Consider the following 12,764-nt stretch of genomic DNA (forward strand, 5'->3'; position numbering starts at 1 on the left):
AGAACTTAGAACTACTTAAACCTAACTAACCTAAGGACATCACACAACACCCAACCATCACGAGGCAGAGAAAATCCCTGACCCCGCCGGGAATCGAACCCGGGACCTACAGGTGAATTCGTACGGAAACTAGATTGCTCTTATAACAGTCGAAGTACGGGAGTTGGACAAAAAAAATGGAAACATCACGAGAAATGTATGTTTGAACTTAAATGAACATGTTAGCCAAGCCTGCAGGTTGCTCTGTTGTATTTGACCACGAACAACACCTGTCCAATGCCCTCAATATGCTCTCAGTGTCAGTCAAGATGACAAAAATGTCCTCTATAGCTGTGAGTGTTGTACGTTGGGGTTAAGTGAATGTGGAAGTGGGCAAATGTTTTATGCTTGTGTGGTTGGGTGCTTCCGTAACCAAGGGAACCGATGTGTTTAGCATTTCAGGAGACACAGTATAGAAAGTTTATGCCGCATACAGGGAAAGCAGAAAAACGACATCGCTACAGGCTGTCATTGAAGATTGTGACGAAAACTATTAGACTTCAAAAATCACCGCAGAACACACGTGAATCCTGTTAGCACCAAAACACGAAGGGTTCTCCGCAACCAGGGAATTCCAGGTCTAGTGGAATTCTGAAACCACTCATGGGTGCTACAGAAGCCGATAACTGGTAAACACAGCGCTGAAGCGATAAAACCTCGACTACAGAGCAACAGACGTAATTTCGACGGATGGTTCTTGTTTTACACTGTTTCCAACTTCTGACCGAGATGACGTCCCTAGAGTGACACATAGTTGGGTGATCACTTGAACAGCCATATCGTGGTATTCCATCGGCGCCATGGTTTCTCTGCAAGGTCACATTACTGCCAAAGGCTATACGACTCCTTTGGTTAATCAGGTTCAACCCAAGGTACAATATTTGTTCCTCAAAGGTAGTGCTGTGTCTCACTGTTCACACAGCCTGCATCGCCTGGGACTGGTTATGCGAGCACAGATATGAACTGTCCCATTACGATACTGCAGTGAATTTATGTCGTAGATGCTTCAGAACACTCTGCGAACTAGCCGAAAATGTAGGCTTTCACTTGATGAACTTCATGCTGCTCGTTGCCTACCATCTACTGATGGAGAAATTTAGACTTCCGACGACGCCACATCGCAGAAAGCTGCCAATACTGGACTTCACGTGCAAGATAGCACAGTGCCTCTTGGAGTCCATGATGCTGTTCAACACTCAGGTGCTTTTGAGTGCTGAAACATACCAGGGGTTGGGAGGAGATCAGCCGACCACACGACTGCCGACACGAGGTACATCGCGGACGATTGTGTACATTTGGCAGCATGCGCGGGAACCACTTCTCGCTGGGCAACTGCCGCGCTGCCAGGGTCGCTTACATCACCTCTTGGGAGTGCATACGCTGAGCCGACTCGACGGACGTCAGCTAGAATCCAACATACAGCTGAAATGGCAGCAGCCAAGGTAGCTCCAGAAGAATGACGACTTGTAAACATTGTGAACAAATAGACACATCAAAAAAAAGTTTTGAATCACCTCGGTTCTGAGAGTTCCGGAACCTGTACAGAAAACTGGAATAGGGATCATCATAAACATCATTTCCGCCCTTTTTATTGCTCATGAAAAACACACATTGCATGGTATACCACCGTACAGCAAGACCTTCGGATGTGGTGGTCCAGATTGCTGTACACACCGGTACCTCTAGTACCCTATAACACGTCCTCTTGCATTGATGCATGCCTGTATTCGTCGTGGCATACTATACTCAAGTTCATTAATGCACTGTTGGTCCAGATTGTCCCACTCCTCAACTGCGATTCGGCTTAGATCCCTCAGAGTGGTTGGTGGGTCACGTCGTCCATAAACAGCCTCTTCAATCTATCCCAGGAATGTTCGATAGGGTTCATGTCTGGAGAACATGCTGGCCACTTAAATCGAGCGATGTCTTTATCCTGAAGGATGTCATTCACAAGATGTGCAAGATGGATGGGACCGCGAATTGTCGTCCATGAAGAATGCCTCGCTAACATTCTGCCGATATGGTTGCTCTATCGATCGGAGGATGGCGTTCACGTATCGTACAACCGTTATGGCGCCTTCCATGACCACCAGCGGCGTATGTCGGTCCTACACAAAGCCACCCCAAAACAGCAGGGAATTTCCACCTTGCTGCTCTCACTGGACAGCGTGCCTAAGGCGTTCAGCCTGACCGGGTTGCTTCAAAACACGTCTCCGAAGATTGTCTGGTTGAAGGAATATGCGACACTCATCGGTGAAGAGAACGGGATGCCAATCCTGAGCAGTCCATTCGGCATGTTGTTGGACCCATCGGTACCGCGCTGTATTGTCTCGTCGTTGCAAAGATGGATCTCGCCGTGGACGTCGCAAATGTAGCTGCGCATCATGCAGCCTCTTGCGCACAGTTTGAGTCGTAACACGACGTCCTGTGGCTGCACGAAAAGCGTTACTCAACATGGTGGCGTTGCTGCCAGGGTTCGTCCGAGCCATAATCCATAGGTAGCGGTCATCCATTGCAGTAGTAGGCCTTGAGCGGCCTGAGCGAGGCATGTCAGCGATACTTCCAATCTCTCTGTATCTCCTCCATATCCGAACAACATAGCTTTGGTTCACTCGGAGACGCCTGGACACTTCCCTCACTCAGAGCCCTTCCTGACACAAAGTAACAATGCGGAGCGATTGGACCGCGGTATTGACCGTCTAGGCATGGTTGAACTACAGACAACACGGGTCGTGTACCTCCTTCCTGGTGGAATGACTGGAACTGATCGGCTGTCGGACCCTCTCCGTCTAATAGGGGCTGCTCACGCTTGGTTGGTTACATCTTTTGGCGGGTTTAGTGATATCTTTGAACAGTCAAAGGGACTGTGTCTGTGACACAATATCCACAGTCAACGTCTATCTTCAGGAGTTCTGTGAACCGGGGTCAAGCAAACTTTTTTTTGATGTGTGCAACTGAAGTCTAATAACGCTCCACTAGCGTCGTTGACGCTTGTGCGAGTAGATGTGCAATACGTAAAAACTTTAATCTTCAAGGCAAGGACAAATTTCATGAATTCCTTTCTCTTATTAAGTTGTAATAACACTAGTCATGTTTGAGTGATCTCTACATGTTTTCTTCCGAGAGAATAGCAGGAGTACGTCAAAAGAAAAGCTTCGAACCGTTCTCTGCTACATTCAGTTGGTGGCTGACCGTCTTGACTTCTCACAGAAGCCTTCTGCAGGAGTATTTGTAGACTGTGTCCTAGGATGTGCAACCCACACGAAAATCGCGGCACTGTCTTGTTTTATTTGAAAGTACGCGGCTATTACTTGAAAAATAAGGTGCGAAAGTAGACATACTAACATGTCATTGTTTAATCCAAAGCTTGTAAACTGTTGTCCAAATTGAGGTTCGTGGGAACAGCACAGAAATACACTCCTGGTCTGGAAACATCCTCTATGCTTGACTTGATTTCTCAAAGTGTAATCCTTCTCACATAAAGGAATGCGTTTTTGTAGCTTCCAGAGTGACTGACACGTCATTTAAACTGTCATCGTACCTGACGATGAATGGATGAGCTGCTTCACGTTCAGAAGATGTACTTACTTATGTACCATAATCGATTATCAAATTATGTGTCTTAGGACGGAATCTTCTGGCCGCGAAATCGATTGCAGTTGATGTGTACCCCGGAGGGTATCCTGTACCACCACCAGTCATTTCCTTTCCCATGTTGTTGTTGCTGTTGTCGTGATCTTTAGTCCTGAGACTGGTTTGATGTCCTTTCCCATTACACTCGCAAACAGAGCGAGGGAAAAACAACTGTCTACATGCCTCCGTATGAGCCCTAATTTCTCGTGTGTTTTCTTCGTGGTCCTTCCACACAAAAAATGTTGGCGGCAGTAGAGTCGTTCGGCGGCCACCTTGAAACTCCGGTTCTCGGAATGTTTTCAATAGTGTTCATCGAAAAGAACGTTGTCTTCCCTCCAGAGATTCCCGTCTGAGTTCCCGGCGTGTTCTTCGAACCAACCGGTAGCAAATATAGCAGCCCGTCTCTAAACGGCTTCGATGTCATCCTTCAATCCGATCTGGTACGGATCCCAAGCACTCGAGCAGTACTTTAGAATAGGTCGTACCAGCGTCCTATATGCGGACTCCTTTACAAGTGTACGACTCTTTCATAAAATTCTCCCAATAAATCGAAGTCAGGCATTTGGCATCCCTACCACGGTTCTCGCATGCTCGTTCCATCACATATCGCTTTACAGTACTATGTCCAGAGATATAAACGACTTTACTGTTTCACCAAGAGACTAGTAACACTGTAACCGAACATTACAGGATTGATCATCCTGCGCATTCGCATTCGCGTTTTTCCCATTTAGGGCTATCTGCATTTAATCACATCAAGTAGTTGTGGTGATTTGGATACAGAAATGAAAAATGAATAAAAATGTAGAGTTTCCGCCATGAAACTGGTAAGAAATGAAAAAATGCCAAGTGATCTAATTTACATGATGCGCAGCTGTTAACGGTGTGCAATAAAAATGGCTCTGAGCACTATGGGACTTAACAACTGAGGTCATCAGTCCCCTAGGACTTATAACTACTTAAACCTAACCAACCTAAGCACATCACACACATCCATGCCCGAGGCAGGATTCGAACCTGCGACCGTAGCGGTCTCGCAGTTCCAGACTGCAGCGCCTAGAACCGCATTGCCACACTGCGTGCAGTATCTTGATAATAAAAAGTCTAAATTCAGTTCATGCACGAATGCTTGAATAAGTGCTGCCCATTTACCACAAATTCCAGAAATTGAACTTTCTCGATTTCAACTACAGTTAGAAGAGCCGAAGGGCTTGAAAGAGAAGCAATAGCTGAGACAGAACTGTAGGTTACTTCCACCTATGGATATGACAGATCATTTGGACGGAGTGGATAGTATCTTGAAAAGAGGTTATAAGAGGAACGTCAACAAAAGTAAAACGAGGATAATGGAACGTAGTCGAATCAAATCGGGAGATTCTTAGAGAATTAGATTAGTAGGTGTGGTTTACGATCTGGGCAGAAAAATAATCGACACTGATCGAATTAGAAAATGCAGACTGAAAATAGTAATAAAAGCATTTCTGAAATGGAGAAATCAGCAAACATCTTATATAAACTGAATTGTTGGCAAACCCTTTTTGAATACGCTTATCTGGAGTGTAACCTTGTACGGAAACGAAACGTGGCCCATATAAAGTTCAGACAAGAGCAGAATACAGCTTTTGAAATGTCTTGTTAGTGAAGAACACTGAAGATTTTGAAAATTAGACGAGTAGATCGGATAACTAATGAAGAGGTTTTGAGACCATTCGTGGAGAAAAAAGTTACGGCACAACCTCTCAAAAAGAAGAGATTGGTTGAGAGGATACATTCTGAGGCAGCAAGGAATAGTCAGTTTGATAGTGGAGGAAACTCCGCTCACTGCAATTTGGACTACAAATTTTTATTCAATGCAAAATTCTCAAGTGGTTCAAATGGCTCTAAGCACTATGGGACGTAACATCTGAGGTCAGCAGTCCCCTAGACTTAAAACTGCTTAAACCTAATTAACCTAAGGACATCACACACACCCATGCCCGAAGCAGGATTCGCGACCTGCGACCGTAGGAACAGCGCGGTTCCAGACCGAAGCGCCTAGAACCGCTCGGCCACAACGGTCGGCGCAGAATTCTCTTACACTTCAGGAAATAGTTTCCTATGATTCCGCTAAACTCCTTATTTAACCAATTGTAGCGTAACACATCACGAACGTGACCTTGTCACTGATGTAAAAAGTAACATTTATAGAGTCTTCCTCCTCCTCTCCTCCCCTCTCTACCCTCACCCCCCAATAAACTTCTGTAGGTGCCCATGGTTATATTGTAGTCGTCATTAGCAGTTGCACATTGTCAGTTATATTTGTATGTTTATCCACTGCGAGACAATACCGGCAAACAGCGCACAAACTGTGTTCTATGTCTGTACTCTGCTCGGTGCAGTCTCTTTGTAAGTAGCCAATTTGTATGTTGGTAGCGCTATTGACTGCGTTAATATTGATGACAGCGCTTAGCGCTCTCGGCAAGAGATTCTGTGGATGGACGGACCAACAGTTAGCGAGTGGATAGGGAAGTGTATGATCATGGTATTCTTAGTGGAGACCCTGTGTTGGAAGAGCATTCATTGTAAAATAAGATGAAATGATGTGTTTATAAGAAAATACGCAAGGAAATGTATGACGATGGATGTTTGTTTGATAATGTTTGGGCAGTGGAATTATTGACAACTGTAGAATTTTTGAATTGGATGTCACATTAACAAGGTAAAATTTTCTAAATACTTCTTTCACTTACCTTATGCCTCCTAGTAGTTAGAGTCTATAGTAGCTAGGATCTTTTTATTTAGCTGGATGTAGCTGCTACTTGCTGTAATTGCTGTAGTTCGTGTTATGAAGATTTTCTGTGAGGTAAGTGACTTATGAAAAAGAATGGAGTTTGCACTGTTGGGATTCGTGAATGAAATAAGTTTAGGCAATTAACAAAGTTGGAGGTAGTTTCATAGTTATTTAATTTCATATTTTTTGGAATTGTATTATTGTTAGGATTTCTTGCAATTCAGGGCCATGCTTCTGTGTTACTTATAGGAAGTCATGTTGTCAATGTGTAACAGCCAGATTGCGTTGAGCTTGTATATTGCAGGTAAGTGTGAGTTGCTTTTTTCAGGGAAAATTCGGTAGATTAGTGTTCAATAAAAATAATTAAAGAGGTAGTTTCACCTGGCGACCCTGCAGAATACCGCTTTGTAATCTTCTGATTTCCTTGTAGTTTGAATAATTAGAGCATGATTAGAAACTAGTTATTATTTACTGCTATCACGTAAATGTATGTAGGGAATTTTCTTTGTAGTTGACGTTTCTTATTTTTATATTGTATTGTCATGGGCAAAGAAGTTGTGGCATGCATGTGGATTTGCACTAATTATCTCGCAGTCGCTTTTGCAACTAATTAAATATTTAATATTTTTATGAAAAAGAATGGGGTTTGCAATATTGAGGTTTGTGATTGAAATGAGTTTAGGCAAGTAACAGAGTCGGAGGTAGTTTCATATTTCTTTAATTTCATACTTTCTTGGATTTGTATTATTGTTGGGATTTCTTGCAATTCAGGGCCATTCTTTTGGGTTAATTATTGGGAGGCATATTTTCAATATATAGCAGTCAGACTGCATTGGGATTGTATACTGTGGGTAATAAATGAATAGGTTAAGTCTGAGTTGTCTTCTAAGTCTGAGTTGTCTTCCTCAGGGAAAATTTGGTGGGTCGGTCTCTAATAAAAATAACTGAAGAGTTAGTTTCATCCTTTACCCTGATTTCTTCGAGAAATTGTCGCATTAATAACACTTATCGTGAAGAACTCTTTGTCCAAAAATGCTATTTTCTCTTTTGCAGTTTATTATCTATCACAAAATAAACTTTAATTGGTGCATTATCATTTTTACTACGTTTGGTAAAAACACTGTGTTGCTTATTCTGCTGAAACATAATTTGGAAATATTTTTGTGTCCTTCTTTCTTATCAAAGTTCTGTACTAATTGTTTTTTCCGTTACCATCCAACTTGAGGCTGTACTGCGATATCTTCATTGCAAATTATGTGCAGTACGCAGCTGCAGTTGGGACGATGCACACTGACGATAGTAAAAAACTCTCTTATATTTTAATCTTAAGGTGGCTTCATTGGGCCGAAACTGGTTACAGTAAAGAAAACCTAATTCAAATTTGTGTTTTGTTCATAAAACTTAGTTAAATAAATTAATCTAGGTTTCCACCTATAAGTACTTATTTTAAAGGGTAATGGAAACTAAATTAAAAGAAACTTAGTGATCACCGAGAGAAACGTACCCTGGAGATAGTTTCCAGGCTCCAGATGTCACGCACACTTGCCTTGGTGACATGTGCAGCGGTCACGTTCTTCAAATCAACTAAAAATATGTAACCAACAGAGTAGTCAAACGAGAGCATGAACTCTACCGCCATCAACATGGCCTTTATTGCCTGCGGCAAGTTCAGGATTGAAGCATCGGGGGTTATGTTCAAGAGGCAGCTAACACGGTTGCAGTCTTCCGTCATGAGTGGAACTGTGACCACAGTCCTGCAAATGAAAAGTGAAACAGTTTGCTGACATGGAAGCCATATGTGTGAAACCATACTTTATATAGTAGTATATAAAGTATTATAACTTAACTACCACTGTTTAATTCGCAAATGATAAATCAAGCTGTCTCGTCTCAGATTTCAAAACAACTGCACTGAGCCACTGTCCTCTGCCAAAAAGTTAGATAAGATAAGCGTTGGGCAGAGTGGTACCTTGTATGCCCACTTTGTTAATTCATTGACCTACTAATCCTACTAATGTTTTTCCTCACAGCCGATCCTTTATTTACTGTTTAAATTTACGACGAACAGAAAATTTTGCCTTAAACACTTTGTTTCAAAATTATAAATTTTTTAATAGGATTGCTTTATAAAACTATCCTTAACATCTATGGAAGTGATGGGGAGTGAAGATATAATGTTTTAAAATTTTATTTTTGTGTGGTATACCCAAAAAATACGAGTAAGTAGAGCGAAACTAGACGTTTCTCACACTCATACCGTCTATAACTTTTCTTTTTCCTATATTTGCACACTACACAACTTCTGGAGGGCGTTTTCTTTATGGAATTCGGGAAGGTGGCGGGGGATAAATCTAACAGAACCTGAAGTAGATTGATTATAACTCGCAAAATGTCGAACCAAATCAAGGGTGTTAAGCCCGCTACACAGATCGATTTCTCAGCTTCCATCTGTCAACCGAGAAGAAGAAACACTAAGAACAGGTTGTAAGTGCTCGGCCTGTCTCACAACCGCCGATGTAATAATGGAATTGAAGCGTGTGACCGGCTGTGGGCTGGTTGTTTAAACCAATAGACTGAATAGCAACCGAGCACATAATAATGGCTCTATAGTTCGGACTGCGCCTTCAGTTTCACTCTGGAACTGAATACGAATCCTTGCCACCTGTTCCCATGATCCAATGTGTGCTTTGGAATCTCAGACAGTTATTACATGAAATGTTTCCGAATCTGTGCAGTGCACATTCTGTGGACACCTTTCAGCTGATGGAATGCTTTTACACACAGTTTCCCATTATGCACTTAAGTCTTTCACTTTATTATCAAAGGAATTCTTGCCTTTCATTAATGACTGGCGAAAGCTACAGCAAAAATGGTTCAAATGGTTCTGAGCACTATGGTACTTATAATCTGTGGTCATCAGTCCCCTAGAACTTAGAACTACTTAAACCTAACTTAACTAAGGACATCACACACATCCATGCCCGAGGCAGGATTCGAACCTGCGACCGTAGCAGTCGCGCGGAAAAAGCTACAGCAAAACTATAACAAATTACTCTCAATATGGCAGCAAGACTGTAATATTTGACACCAATGTGGTGTGTGTCCATTCTTAGTCATTATGAGAGCTTGAACTCTGATGGAGAAACTTTGAATGAGAGTGTCTATAGTCTGTGGAGAAAGAGAAGCCCGTTCTTCCTCAAGGCAAGAAACCAGAGAGGGTAGTAAGGTAGGACACTGGGATCTGGAGCGAAGTCAACGGTCTAATGCACCCCAAAGGAGTTTCACCAGGTTCAGGTCAGGAGTCTGAGCAGGCCAGTCCTTTTCAGGGTTGTTGTTGTTCACAAATCATTGCCTCATCCTCTTCAGTGACCGTCTATCACGATCAATCAACAGGCACTTTCGTCCCCGTTCTCACCTAGCGAATGGTAGTTTTCCACTTTCACGGTATTTGGTACAAATCTCCGATGCGGTGCCTTTTGAAACACGAAACACTTCGGCTACCTTGGTTACTGAAGCACACGCCATGCGAGCACCAACAGCTTGCTCACGTTAGAGTCCACTTACAACTAAACCTCCAGATGTCAGAAACTCAGATCGCTACCAAACGTTGTGTGTCGATACATTATCAACCAAAACACCGATTTAGTTTGTGCTGTGTGCTGTCGTGCAGTAGAACATGCTTAAAGGTAATTGAAAGTAACCCCAGAACTACGGAGTATAGGCAAACCATATCTGTGAGCTCTGAATGCAAAGATCCCTGGTAGGTTAGTTGGTAGGACGTCAGATTGTCGTGCTAGAGGTCCCAATTTCGAAATCAGTCGGCTCTCAGCCGTGATAGCCTGCGGAACTGTCCCACGCGCAGGCCAAGCGCTCCGCTCTCGGTGTTGTTTACTTTCTGCGCCGCGGTACTCGTGTTTAAAGAGTTCACTACTACGGTACTTCATGGCGCACTCTTACGACCTGCAACGATCAAAGTAGACGTTACAGGCCGAACATCCACAACCAAGAACTTTTGAAGTTGATCAGAATACCTTTTTCCAACACAGAAACTGTTGTATACATCAAGATGTCGACGGAGGCGATATGTGCTGAAGTTGTCCAACGATACGCTGCCACAATAAAATTTAAACATTCTAATGGACACGTAGATGCAGTGACAATGGACCACGTGGTGTGTTTGATCTCCCATACGAGGTGCCTCAGTAGGTGGTCATAGTCACTTTCCAGCCATATCGAAACGTCTTGGGTCACCTAGCGGAGAGGTGGCAAAGATTTACGACCTACCCAGTGTTAAATGGCGTCTGGCAGATCAAAACTGAGCTGACGAAACACATTCCTTCGTACCTGATGATTGACCATGTGCGGGCCATTGTCATGTACGTTGGCCAGCTATGAACGTGCTTCACATGTGACCAGGAAGCACATGTCTGGTCGGAATGTTTTTGCCGACGTATAATACGCACACCACTGGGTGCAGTAACCCCGGCATCGATGTTCAGCTACGCGAAGGTAACACAGAGTTCTGCAACGTCACTTCAGAATACACCTGCAGGCTCGTCAACGCCACCCAACGCGCCACAACACGTCGACGAAACCTGCATGGCGTCACCCCCAGTGCTCGCACCAGAAACATTCACTCCCAGGACCGTGGCGGTTGATCCTGCTTGAACCATGGACGTCGAACTAGTTGTTATGCCGTCACCCAGACGAGTATAGCAATATCGTGGCGCCTCAGTGAATCTTTCCAACATCTGAGTCCCTCACAAACTGGCACCATCTACTCTGCAGGAGGTGTTCGTCACTGATTTCCAAGTGCCCCCTGGTATACCACCTACGTTTCTCACACCTCCGACACTAGTAGTGTGTAGCCATCCTCCTAAGATATGGGCTCCCTGCTGAGGATGTTGCATACCTCCCAACTGTACAGGGTATGAGGCTTCACTCTATTTGGCGTGGGTGTCATTAACATCTACGCATCGCCCGGATCTAGCCGCCGTCGTGACCGACATACATTCTTCACCAAGGAGGTCACACCGCTTTTCACAGAGCCACAGGATGATCTGGTGCTCGGTGGAGACTTCAATTCGACACCAGGACCCGCCAGGGAAACCCATATGTTGAGGAACTGATCACAAATAGGAGTGGTCGACATAGTAGAAGGCCTGGCTAAAGTACAGCGATGCCAAGCCACCAGGGAGACGTTAATGATGAGCAAAAGGTATCATGTATCTGTAATGGCAAAGGGTTGTACGGATATTATTGTTGCCTCCTAGGGAACTCTGGTCGCTGAAGGTGATGTAAGGTGCGACCTTCACGAGTCGTGATGCTGGCAACAGTGTAAATATTTTCATATCGCTGTCAGCAACATGATTGGTCGATAACCATGGACTCTCGATTGCCCATGCTGTTTGTGAATGGTTATAATGGTGCCATTGAGGAAGATGTTAGGGACCACTGTCGTTGGGGACATCGGCTCATGCGCGATGGTCGTCCATGTGGAAGCCAACAAAGAATTCAAACTTTTGTAAAAATTGATGGGGATACCATCAGGCCCTGGAGATCTGTTATCAGATCCCGCCTTGATAGCATCGAGTACTTCACCTGTGGTCATGTCTTCTTGGAGTTCATGCGCTACCTCCACCGGGAGAGTGCTTGTAGTAAGTTGTGCGATCTCTGTGATCAGTCCCATGGAATTCGGTACAGCTGAATACAATCCAGCGAAATGATTGTGGAGAGCATGGCCAATGGTTTGTTGGGTCTCATGAAGGTGGCCTTCCACGTCAATGAGGATGTGGATCAGAGCCCTGTGTCTTCCCAGAGGAGATGATACATCGATGGATGTTCTTGGGGTATATGATTAGAGGTCTGAGATCAGACTACAGAGCCTTGTAGGTGAGGTGCATGATCAAGGATATCTGCACCTTTGTTTGGTGTACCACCATCTGCCTGGCTGACGATAAAGGCATCGTCAAACAGTCACAAAGAATTGAATAACAAAATTGCTATGTATTTGTACACCACGTCTTGGCTTCCTTGCCATAGCTCATCAATGTTTTATGGATGGTCGGCTTTGCGGAAGAGAGCCACCAAGATGAGGTAGAGTCATAGGTGTCGTGATGACACCAGCATCATGCCCATGCTTCCTGGACCATATGGCGACAGTCTGGGGAGATCAGGTGATTTCCACAGACCACGACTATGCCACAAATGCTGTCGGACGAGAGTGGCGCCGCAGATGTATACTTCATGGTCTAAAAAGCCCATGGGGCAGACTTCTGCATGTTGGGTGCCTTCGGCAAGAGGATGGGTGAGGTAGATGTGG

At 44.1% G+C, this 12,764-nt stretch overlaps 1 protein-coding gene across 1 annotated transcript in view; it reads right to left on the reverse strand.

Annotated features, from left to right (window-relative positions):
- Positions 1-12,764, reverse strand: part of LOC126267305 (retinol-binding protein pinta-like) — a 107,049-nt gene that overhangs the window by 31,501 nt on the left and 62,784 nt on the right. Inside the window, exon 4 of the mRNA XM_049972391.1 lies at positions 7,947-8,196. Within this exon, the coding sequence (XP_049828348.1) occupies positions 7,947-8,196 (250 nt within the window). The remainder of the gene's footprint in view (positions 1-7,946; positions 8,197-12,764) is intronic.

Source organism: Schistocerca gregaria, chromosome 4 (assembly GCF_023897955.1).
Source record: "Schistocerca gregaria isolate iqSchGreg1 chromosome 4, iqSchGreg1.2, whole genome shotgun sequence".
Lineage (NCBI taxonomy): Eukaryota > Metazoa > Arthropoda > Insecta > Orthoptera > Acrididae > Schistocerca > Schistocerca gregaria.